This window comes from Perognathus longimembris, chromosome 2, assembly GCF_023159225.1.
Source record: "Perognathus longimembris pacificus isolate PPM17 chromosome 2, ASM2315922v1, whole genome shotgun sequence".
Taxonomy (NCBI): Eukaryota; Metazoa; Chordata; class Mammalia; order Rodentia; family Heteromyidae; genus Perognathus; species Perognathus longimembris.
In genome coordinates, this window is record NC_063162.1 from 80,993,797 (window position 1) to 81,006,551 (window position 12,755).

The window sequence follows — 12,755 nt, forward strand, 5'->3', positions numbered from 1 at the left end:
ACTAACAATAACAGTTGTTGGAGGGGATGTGGCCAAAAGGGAACCCTACTTCATTGTTGGTGGGAATGTAAACTGGTTCAGCCACTCTGGCAAGCAGTATGGAGACTCCTCAGAAGGCTAAATATAGAACTCCCCTATGACCCAGCAGCCCCACTTTTGGGTATCTATCTGAAAAACCACAAACAAAATCACAGTAAAGCCACCAGCACAACAATGTTCATTGCAGCGCAATTTGTCATAGCAAGAATCTGGAACCAACCCAGAACCTAGAAGAATGGATCAGGAAAATGTGGTACATATACACAATGGAATTTTCTGCCTCTATCAGAAAGAATGACATTGCCCCATTTGTAAGGAAATGGAAGGACTTGGAAAAAATTATACTAAGTGAAGTGAGCCAGACCCAAAGAAACATGGACTCTATGGTCTCCCTTATTGGGAATAATTAGTACAGGTTTAGGCAAGTCACAGCAGAGGATCACAAGAGCCCAATAGCTATACCCTTATGATCACATAAGATGATGCTAAGTGAAATGAACTCCATTTTATGGAAATGATTGTTATATCACAGTTGTAACTGCTTTCAACATCTCATGTGTATCTGTAGCTTCTACTATTGATGATGTTCTTGTATCACCTTCTTGTGATTGTATCTACACTATCTCTGTAATCTTATCTGAGTATATTGGAAACCGTGTATACTGGTATTAGAACTAGGAAATTGAAAGGGAATACTAAATTGAGAGACACAGGGTAAAAAAAGACAAACAACTACAAAAGCAATACTTGCAAAACTGGTGTAAGTGAACTGAACACCTCAAGGGGGGAAAGGGTAAGGGGGAGGGGGGAGGGGGGTATGAGGATCAAGGTAACAAGCAGTACAAGAAATGTATCCAATGCCTAACGTATGAAACTGTAACCTCTCTGTACATCAGTTTTATAATAAAAACTTAAAAAAAATAAAACACTTGACTTAGATATATTTTCTATATACTTATGAGGCCTAGTTTAGAATGAAATAAAATTCCTTATAAACTTCTTGCTTGATATTCTCAGTATCTGACCTGTGGCTAGGTGAGCTGTTACTAAGGAGTCTTCTGGAGAATGTACTATGGCCATGTTAACCTGTATGGATGAGATGCTCATGGCCTTAACCAAGCAGAGGTACGATCTCTAGGAGGAGGGCAGCTGTGGCTCTGTAGCAGCATCAGGGGGCCAGAGAGGCCTGCTCAATCATCCATTAAGCCAAGAAATGGAAAGGATAAAAGATTCAAACTTTATAACATTTAATGAAATGAAGTTTTCTTCTTGTAACTTTTGCTTTCAAATCTTTATTCTGTGCTGCAAAACCATATAATAAATTTATTTTCTTGGGAAAGCCACTTAAATATTTAAGAGCACTTAAAGTATCTTCTTTATATTAAAACATTTTATATTTACTAGCTGAGGGAAGATCATTAATTCTTTCTTTTAACAGTTATTGAGTGTCTCCTCTTTGTCAGTGTGTAAAGATAAAGATGATATACCATTGTTCTTGCTCTCAGAGAGATTGCAAGTTTATGGTTAAATAGATGATTTTTCCAAGGAAACAAAGGAGGGAAAATGAGGGTGGGGTAATATCAGGTGTTGGCAAAGCACATACAGGATTGGCTAACTCACATCTGTCTGAGATTTACCCAGATCAAAATTCCCAGCTTTTGACCTACATTTCTATATTCCTAAAACAAATGAAAACATGATATGTCTGAGAACTAAACTTTTATTTCAGTTCCCCTGAGGAACTCGGGCATAGGAAAAGGAATAGGGAAAAACTACTTAAAAAATAGTAATAAATGACTATAAATCAGTGAAAAATGATCCCGAGTTTCATAGGCAATTATAAAACATTTCAACAAGTTTGAATTTGATATAAAATTTCAGCAAAATAGTTTATATATTACCAAAATAGATACATACTTTGTATTGCATGTGTGTATTACAGCTCATTCTTGTGTGAAGATAGATCACTCTGGAATGGAAAGATACATGCCTGGGGTTGTGAGACCAATGTTTATGTGCTAGAGTTCAGGTTAAGAGATGGGGGTGAGGGCTGGGGATATGGCCTAGTAGCAAGAGTGCCTGCCTCATATACATGAGGCCCTGGGTTCGATTCCCCAGCACCACATATACAGAAAATGGCCAGAAGTGGTGCTGTGGCTCAAGTGGCAGAGTGCTAGCCTTGAGCAAAAAGAAGCCAGGGACAGTGCTCAGGCCCTGAGTCCAAGGCCCAGGACCGGCCAAAAAAAGAGAGAGAGAGAGATGGGGGTGCCTTTTCTAAATCCAGCCTTCTCTGAGGGCAACAAATAATGTGGGCAGAGATAAGCCCACTTTAGGACATGGAGAAATGCAGGACATGCTGCTTGATTATGAGAAAATGAACAAAAGAGTTAAAAAATACTACCAACCCCTCATGCTAATTTTGGCAGTATTGTTCATGTTAAGGGGTTATATCAAAGTTCACAATTTAGGAGAGTCAAGTTAATCGAGTGAATGAAATTATCGGAAACAATAAGTCAGTGAGAAGGAACGTCTGACATTTAATGGATATACTGAAGGCAGCAAAGTGACAAGCACTGTCAGAATTAACAACCAAAAGAGGCAGAGTACATGTCAGACGTGTGGATTAACAAGAGTCATGGCTCTAGTCAACATAGGTTGGATAGATCCAAGGATAGGGAGGTTTAACTTTGCCCAAAGATACAATTCTCTCAATTACATGGGAAGGAGATGAGAGGGATAAGAGACGAGAGATTTCTGAGGGTAATAGTGTAGCTGTAGAGTCCTTTACCTAAAGAAGCTTATTTACTTGCAGAGTAAGGTCATTTGCTAAAATGAAGAGGGAATTTTTTATTGTGATGAATAATGACATGCAAAATATTTTTCATGAAGAATGGGGAGGAGAACCAACAAAAGTCAAAGAATTACAAGGTAGCTTGAGGAAATTCTCCTCATGGGTTTATGCTGCCATAAATCACAGCTTTTGAATGAAATTATCCAAACATACTCATTATCTTAGCTTGAAAAACACAATTTGCACTACCAAAGTGGATTATTTTGTCAGCACTGTTGGGAAATGACCAAAAGTTTAAGATCATCACTATACGTGAATTGTAACTAGGGAAGGGAAAGGGAAAACCAAAATTGAGAGACAAAGGATAAAAAGACAAACCAATACAAAAGGAATACTTACAATACTATATGATGTAAACCAATCATACAACTTAGGAGGAAAGGGAAATGGGGAGGGGGGAGGCAGGGGAAAAATGAGGGAGGAGGTAACAATTGGATAAGTAATGTACTCACTGCCATGTGTATGAAACTGTAACCCCTCTGTACTTCACTTTGATAATAAAGGAAAAAAAGATCAAAGATCATCACACAGATGATCTGATATGTAAAACATTAAAATACATATTTTGTTCACATACATAGGTACAGGAATACATACATACTCAGAAATTGCTGGAAAATGTGTGTGGAACGTATATATTATAATATAATACACATGTGTGAACAGAAATGAAGAACGTTGTGATAAGAATATAAAGTATTGCCAGATGCCGATGGCTCACTCCTGAAATCAAACATACTTAGGTGGCTGAGATCTGAGGATCATAGTTCACAGCCAGCTTGTGAAGGAAAGTCCATGAGACTCTTATCTCCAATTAACCACCAGAAAACCAGAAGTGGCGCTGTGACTCAAGTGGTAGAGTGCTAGCTTTGAGATGAAGAGCTCAGGGAGAGTGCCGAGGCCCAGAGTTCAAGCCAGAAGACAAAAAAAAAAAAAAATTATAAGGTATTATATTTTTTTGCTTCAGAAGTAGAAATTTCCTGGTAGAGCATATGTAGCACACATCCAGTTACAAGCATTTGAAGTAGGTTGCACAGGGTCTCTGGTAATAAAAGTGCTAGGGTAGGAATACATTTGTTTATTCCCAGTATCTCCTCTAAAGACATTCACCAATGTATGAAATGATTTCTCAGGCGGTCTGGTTTCCTTGTAACAGGATCCTTCTGGCTGTTATGCCAAGAACAGATTGGAAGAGGCACACAAATAGAATCACATCAAACAGCTGAGGTCTCACTCTTAACTGAAATAAGGAATATTATGCCATAAGGAGCAGAAGGAAGCCAGATTCTTTAGGCTCCTGTCTAGTAAGAAGGCATCAGAAACACCTTTTTTTTCATAGTGAAATAAATAGTAAGGTTAGCTTCTGAATAAGAATGGAGAAGCTGTGGGTGAGTTAGAGCTAAATAGATAAAGGCGAAAAAAAGAAAATAGCACCATTATTGCACAAAACTCTGCACAATGACTGTAAATTTAGAAGATAGTTTTCAGAATTGTTTAACGTGTTTTCCTCTCCTCTGGTTTCAGTTAAGGAATTTAACTAGAGCTTTATTCCCTAGGTTCAAGATACAAAAGAGATCTTAGTTAAAGGTGAGAGAAGAGCTGCAAGCTTAAAATTTTCACAACAGCTGGGAATGTGGAATACAAGTAGAGTGCTTGCCTAACATGCTTGAAGCCTTGGGTTCAATTATTCAGTACCAAATAATCAGAAAAAGCAAGAAATAGCTTAGTGGCTCAAGATATAGAGTGCTCGCCTTGAGCAAAAAGAAGTCAGGGACAGGGCTCAGGCTCTGGGTTCAAGCCCCAGGACTGAAAAAAACAAGAATAATAACACCAATGTGCTAAATTTAATGCTTGTGAATGAAAAAAATGAGTGTTAGTTAGTGAGTACTGGCAAGATTGTGTCGCTAAGGATAATTTGAACCTAAATATTTGATTAATTGCAGTATATGGGGAGGTGACATAAAAGGAAAAGAGCCAGGAGGAAGAGGGTGAAATTTTCAGAATAAATATTCTAGGGTACTTAGATACCAATTGAATCCTATGGCATGACCACTGGAATGAAGACGGAGAAGGTGGGCTAGAGGACTAGAGAGGCAGGATTTCAAAACCTGGTCTACATAAATACATATTAAATGAATGCACAACTGTGGCTGGCATCCTTTTAGAGAGAGTGAGTAGACAGAAAATCTAACTGGGCTTTAGAACCATGGGAACATACATGGATAGCCTACAACACATGTCTAGATTTCATAAAGTACATACTTTGTAAATAATTTGGTTTCACATGAGATATTTTGGCTATCACTTGTGAAGTTTACACTCTTCTCATTTCTAAGCAGTACTGCCTTCCCAGAGAACTGTGAGTGAATAGCTGCTTACTTTCAACCGTGATGTTAATCGGATGTGACTAGCTATTGATTGTGAGTTACTGCTAGGCAGTGAAATGCATGACTGTGCAAAGGGATGGGCTGCTGTAGATTTCTGAATTTCTGCACCAAAGACTGTCAATTAATAGTGTCTGATTAACGAGGCAATCTGTTGCATGAATTATTACCAACTGAAACTGTGTTTCCAAAGGTCAGTTTCACATTAGCACAAGCCCCCTACATGCATTTTGTTTCATTAGTGAAACATAAATATCATCAGATCAAATAACTCTCTGTCCAAGCTTTAAAAGGAAGTGAAAGTTCTACCAACATTCTAATTACTGGGAGGTCATTCCATGCTTTCTAATGTACAACTGGAAATAACCAAGCTATTAAATCAAGTGGTAGATACTATGTACTTCTGATCACTTGAAACTTAAAATATAGGATTTGGAAAAATTTATTTCCTAACCAAAATATTTTTAAATATGTCAGGAAATAGTTTATATATCCTTTTTCATAGACATTCATATGTTAATAATTTTCAGAGTTAGATCTCATGTAGATTAAAGAGTAGAAATGTAAAATTTAAAACCTGATTTGAATGCCAGATATGGGGGCTCACACTTATAATCCTCATGGCTGAGATATGAGGATCACATTTAAGCCAGACAGAGCAGAAAAGTCTATAAGACTCTTATCTTCAACAAACTACTCATAAAAAGCCAGAAGTAGTGTTATAGACCAAGTGGAGAGCACTAGCCTTGAGCAAAAAGAGGATTGAGGACAGAGCCCAGGTCCAAGCCCCAGGACTAGCATCCAGGGGGAAACAAAAAAAGGTGTATTTTTGTATCATTATGCAAAAATAACTACCATTTGTATTTGGATGCATTTTCCTAACAGCTTCTGATATCATTATGGTCAGAGGTGAGATAAAAGTGCATTTTTAATAATCTTTGCTGTTGCGTTCATGTGAGAAAGTGGTATCAGTGGAAGTCAAGTTATATAAAGTGGGGAGGCCTGCATTGTCACTAAACAGTGTGTTATTTTGGTACATGAAAAAGGGAGGTGCCAGTGGTTCATGTCGGGAATTCCAGCTACTCAGGAGGCTGAGATCTGAGGATCATGATCCAAAGGTAGCCTAAACAGGAAAGTCTGAGACTGTTATTTTTAACTAACCAGCAAGAAGCTGGAAGTAGAAGTATGGTTCAAGTGATAGAGTAGCAGCTTTAAGAGAAAAAGCTAAAGAACTATTCCCAGGCACTGAGTTCAGACCCCAATACCAGCATGTACACACAAAAGAGATAAATTCAACCCTCAGTGGTTCACACAGGCAATGACTCCAATGACAATTACTCCAAAGGTATTGACTACAGAACTGAAAAGGCAATTCAGAACCAATTTCAAACCATTAGGGGCATTTATACTTCTTAGTAGAAAAGTTAGCACAGCACTTTTAGAAGAATATTCTGTATTCATTCCTTGCAAAAACATAAATTCCACAGGAAAAAAATAGAATATTTGCATGAAGTTCCTAAAAATAGATTGCATGGGATATACCACAGAAACTAAAACTTGATGGTATGGTTTATGAATACAACTTCATTTAATTATTAGTACATAAATTTAACACTATTTTACAACCAAACAAATGCCAATATTATATCCAAATGAAAATATAGCTAGGCCGATGTCAGTGGCTCCTGAGTATAATCCTAGCTACTCAGAAGGCTAAGATCTGAAGATTGAGATTCAAAGCCAGCCCAGGCAGAAAAGTCTCTGTGAGACTCTTTAATTAACCACTCAAAAACAAGAAGTGGTCCTGAGGTCAAGCCCCCTCAACTGGCTAAATATATATCAGAACCTACAGCAGTTGTAGGAAAAATAGACTAATTCTATAAAAGTTTCTCTTAGCCAGGCAAAGTTGTTCATGCTTATAAGTCCTATATACTTGGGAGGCAGAAATCTGGAAGATCACAATTTAAAGTCAGCCAAGACAAAATTTAGAAAGACATCGTTTCAGTCAAACTAAGCATGATGTTGCATGCCTGCCATGCCTGCTATGTGGGAAGCATAAATAGGAGATTCATAGTCCAGGCTAGCACTACTATAAACATTGTTTTGTGTCAGTATCTTACTGTTTTCATCATTATGACTCTGAAATATTGTTTGATGGATAGACTTGTGAGGCTTCCAAAATTATTTTTACTACTCAGGTTGTGTTGACTATTTGGGAAGGCATATTTCTTAATACTATGACAGTTTCAACAGTAAAACCACTGCAATTGCCAAATAAAAGAAACTGAAGTAAGTATTGCTAATAAGTTTTAATGGAGCTAATATTAAATGGAAATCTATTTAATTTTGTATTAAAATTACATATTATTTTCTAATTTATGCAGCATCATTTAAAATATATAAATTTAGACACAGGTAAAATACCCACTCAGAAATTTATAGAATAAATCTACATGGTGGACCAGTGAAAAATTTCTTAGAAAGCTATGAAAGTATAAGAGTTGTAACTTTTTGTTTTCTTATTTGTTTTCTCCTGCATACCAAGACAAGAAAATGCAAAGCAAGGTACCTGTAATCCTAGTTCTTCAGGAGACTGAGGTCTGCAGAATCACAATTGAAATCCTGTCCAAAAAGGACAGTCTGCAAAATTTCATCTCTAGTTAATGAGCAAAAATGTAGACAGGAGATGTGGCTCAACTAGTACAGTGCCAGTCAAGTCTGTGCCAAAAAATATGTAAAAAGTTGATTAGAGTATACAATGAAAACATCCATACATAAAGTTATATACTAAAAATAAAAGAATAAGGTTTTTGTTTTTGTTTTTTTTTTTGGCCAGTCCTGCGCCTTGGACTCAGGTCCTGAGCACTGTCCCTGGCTTCTTCCCGCTCAAGGCTAGCACTCTGCCACTTGAGCCACAGCGCCGCTTCTGGCCGTTTTCTGTATATGTGGTGCTGGGGAATCGAACCTAGGGCCTCGTGTATCCCAGGCAGGCACTCTTGCCACTAAGCTATATCCCCAGCCCCAAGAATAAGGTTTTAATAATTATTTTAAAAGGAAATGACTGTACAAATTATGAAATAATATTATCTTTTCCTAACATATTCACTACTATAGACTTGTCTTGGAGAAATAGGTATCATTTACAAAAATATGTATATATATCCGTATTTAAAAATTGTAAAACATGACCAGTGCACTAAAAATTCATCAATATAATGGCAAAACTTCCCACAGTAGAACTGTCCTAAGTATAATGGAAAGCGATAATTTGAATGGACATATGGAAAATTAGACATCTATTCAGCTAGCATCGTTGTACATTGCTGGTGTTCTACCACTTGAGTCAGGTATCCAGTCTCAGATTTTTGCTGGTTAATTTGAGATAAGAATCTCTTGCATTTCTCTGTTCCAGTTGGATCCAAACCCCAGGGCTTATATCTCAGCCACCTGAGTAGCTTATAGTTGTGACCACTAATAACTTAATTTTCTTTGATATTTTTGAATTCCTTAAAATTGAATCAATTATATTATTCACAAGTTTCCTCTCCTTAGTTCTGCAATCCAATAAAGGTCCTCCAATTGTTTTATAAAATATTGTTCCAGCTTTTCTTTTTGACTTATTTCATGCACACTGAATTAAGCATTATTAATATTTTGCAGAAAGATTTTATTAACTTTGTGTTTTCTGAAGAGTCTGATAACTTACAGATTCAGATTTTATTTGACGGCATGTGAATGATCTTCATGACAAGAAATATTCTCCATGTACACATACTTCTAGTGATTGAGACTTTGGTTATATTTTGCTAAAAAAATAATGGGAGCAGTTGACCAGATCAGTCTACAGCAACCATTGCCAGAGCACCCCATTTGGAGTCACATACAGTCAAAGTTTGTGAGAAAAAGAACCAAAATTCAGGCCAGTCAGGGATGAGGAAACTCATTCTGCCAAAGCTCATTTGGAAAATATACGATCATTTGCAGTCCATACAAAATTATCAACAAAGGCAGACTGCCAGGGACAGCCTGTGAGAAGCAGGGGGGAAAATGTATATCTCTCTTATCATGAACCAAGTGATCTCATGGACCAGACTTCCCTACCTGGGGAAATATGCCAATATTATGCCTCACGATCAAGAGCAGAAAAACTACTAGTAATCAGCAATGACTTTAAAAATCAAGAAAGCATTTCTTAAATTGATAACTTGATGTTCTCCATTAATGGGAGGATGGATGCTTAAGCCCAGCCAGGCATTAGTAGTTCCTACCACCAATAATCCTGGGTTGTTTTTTTTTTTTAAAGCAATTAAATTGTATTTTCTAAGATCTCTAGATGCTTACATTTGAACCCAAAGTATAAGCACAGTTACTTTCTTCAAGGCCTCACATTCTCACTGTCTGTTCACATGGTTTGGTTTCTGTGTTTTAATTTCCTCTTATTATTAGGACTTTAGTGATACACAAAGCCAACACAAAAGTCCTTTTTTCGATCTCAATTAGCTCTGAAAATACTCCATCTCCAAACACAGCTCCACTATTCTATAGTGGGGCTTAGGATTCATCTCTGAATTTAGGCAAGGCATTATTCCGCCCACAATAGTGCACTTTAGAATTATTGATTTAGGTAGCTTGCCAGAGGTCAGAAATACTATTATAAATTAGAATAACCCGGAGTCAGACCATACTCTTGTTTCCCATAGTTTATGGTTAAAACCATGTACCAACTAGTACAACTCATCAGTCGCATCCGGTGGTAGGAAGCACTCCTGAGATTTATTTCTCCTCCGGGAGGGGCGAGGTGGAGCCTCAAGGAGGTGGTGTGGGTGGCGGCGGAGGTGACGCCGAGTATTCTCGCGCTCCTTCCGGCACCAGAGACAGAGCTGAAGATCCGGGGCCTCTACACCACAGGCCGGCCTCCATCACCCGGAGATGGAGATGTAGAGCTGGGGACCACCGCGCCTCCTCTGCCCCCACCCCCACCCCTAACCCACCCCACAGACTCTCCCTGCCCTCCCTGTCCACCATCACAGGGACATCGCTGCCCCCCTAAGGCGGAGAAACCTCAGCCTGGCAGGAAGCGGCAGCTGCAGGCGATTCAAGTACCAGCCGAATGTCCACCCACCACGGGGCTGCGGCCACGCAAGGCAATGGCGCTTCGGCCAGAAGCAGGGAGACTGACTTGCGGGCACTGGTCCAACTGCAACCCTTGCTGGACAAGAGGACCAAGTATGTTCGGATCACCTCAACAACTCAAGCTGAAGAAAAGCCAGAGCGCCCAGTGTCCCAGGAAGAGGAGGAGGAAGTGCGGGTTCTGCCGCTTCCCCTGCAGGCCCACCATGCGATGGAGAAGATGGAGGAGTTCGTGTACAAGGTGTGGGAGGGCAGCTGGCGGGTCATCCCGTACGACACGCTTCCCGATTGGCTGAAGGACAATGACTACCTGCTCCATGGCCACCGACCACCCATGCCCTCCTTTCGCGCGTGCTTTAAGAGCATCTTCCGCATCCACACCGAGACCGGCAACATCTGGACCCATCTCCTGGGCTTGGTGCTGTTTCTCTTTTTGGGAATCCTGACCATGCTCAGACCAAACATGTACTTCATGGCCCCTCTGCAGGAGAAAGTGGTGTTTGGGATGTTCTTTCTGGGGGCAGTGCTCTGCCTCAACTTTTCCTGGCTCTTCCACACCGTCTGCTGTCATTCAGAGAAAGTCTCCCAGACGTTTTCCAAGCTGGACTATTCCGGGATTGCTCTGCTCATTATGGGGAGCTTTGTCCCCTGGCTCTATTACTGTTTCTACTGCTCCCCAAAGACTCGTCTGGTCTACCTCTCCATCGTCTGCGTGCTGGGCATTTCTGCCATCGTCGTGGCGCAGTGGGACAGGTTCGCCACCCCTAAGCACCGAAAGACCAGAGCAGGAGTGTTCCTGGGCCTCGGCTTGAGCGGTGTGGTGCCCACCATGCACTTCACCATCGCGGAGGGCTTTGTCAAGGCCGTCACGGTGGGCCGGATGGGCTGGTTCTTTCTCATGGCTTTTATGTACATCACGGGAGCCTGCCTTTATGCTGCTCGGATTCCTGAGCGCTTCTTTCCGGGAAAATTTGACCTATGGTTCCAGTCTCATCAGATTTTCCACGTGCTGGTGGTGGTAGCTACTTTGGTCCACTTCTACGTGGTCTCCAGCCTTCAGGAATTCCGTTACAGCCTAGCAGGTGGCTGTACCGATGACACCCTTCTCTGAGCCTTCCCAGCTGAGGGGTAGAGGAGGTGCTTCCTAAGTACTTTGAAAAAAAAAAAAATAACCTCTTTGATGAAGTGAGAGGAAGTCTGAGTTGTCTTTCTAACACACACACACACTCACACACACACACACACACATCCTCTTAGAGAATCACTACCAGTCACACCTCTGCTCACTGTCTAGGCCATTGGAGAATAAAGTTTCCATTTCAGTTCCTCCTTGGGGAGGAGGGATGGTCACTCACTACAAGGCCAATATTGGCCCCTCACAGAGACAGGTCTTTGAATCTCATGTTGAGATTTCACCCCTCCTCCATTCATTTGGGAAAAACAAAGGAACTGAGATTCTTAGATTTTTTTTTTTTTTTCCTGGAAGAAAATGTCTCTCCCTTACTCTCACCTGGGTACTCCTTCCTGTGTAATCTTAACTCCGACCAGGTCAGCTATTTTTGTAGCATGTTTTTCAAAACAATTTTAAGTTCATCCTATCTTTCAAGAGATCAGAGCAGGAAGAATGAAACCATCAATTTTTTTATTATTAATTAAAAAAATTTTGACACGGTGTTGTGCAAAAGGGGTAGTTACATAATAGGGCAGTGTGTACATTTCTTGTGATATCTTACACCCTGTTTTTCCCTTCCCTAGATCAGGTAGACATATATACTATACACAGTGTACCAAAAGCATATACAGTAGCCACGTGGCCTACGCCAAAGGAAATTCACTTAGGACTTTAAATACAGCATCAACAATAGAGTTTGCTTATCCTTGTCTTATATGAACATACATACATAGCTTTTGAGCTATTGTGATCCCCTGAGAGGTCTATTTTTGACCTTTATATGTTGAGTAGTTGTTTGGTTTTAGTTACATAGTGTAGGGTCGCTGACGCAAACCTGTGGGAAATACCATTTGACAAGAAGTCTTTGGTTTCTCAGACCTGGTCCCTACTGTCTCCCCTCCTTAACAGTCATATATCAAGGAGCTCATGCCCCTTTGTTTTCTGTGTTCTAGGCTTGTCTTGCTCAACAATATTTGTTCAAGTTCTGACCATTTCCCTGCGAATAACAATATTTCACCATTTCTAATCACTATGTAGTATTCCATTTTGTATAGGTACCATATTTTTTGGATCGATTCATCTGTGGAGGGGCATCTGGGTTGTTTCCATATTGGCTATTGTGAATTGTGCAGCGATAAACATGGAAGTGCACATGTCTTTTTGATATCTTGGGACCTGT

General features: G+C 39.9%; 1 protein-coding gene across 1 annotated transcript; it reads left to right on the forward strand.

The window, feature by feature from the left end:
• The first annotated feature begins 10,384 nt into the window (after window positions 1-10,384).
• Window positions 10,385-11,515, forward strand: LOC125345765 (adiponectin receptor protein 1-like). Its single transcript, XM_048337804.1, has one exon. The coding sequence runs from the start codon at window positions 10,385-10,387 to the stop codon at window positions 11,513-11,515; it is 1,131 nt and encodes a 376-aa protein (XP_048193761.1).
• The last annotated feature ends 1,240 nt before the right edge of the window (window positions 11,516-12,755 follow it).

Excerpts from the sequence above, each read along its gene's own strand:
- LOC125345765 (XM_048337804.1), top strand. The coding sequence starts at position 10,385 with ATGTCCACCCACCACGGGGCTGCGGCCACGCAAGGCAATGGCGCTTCG.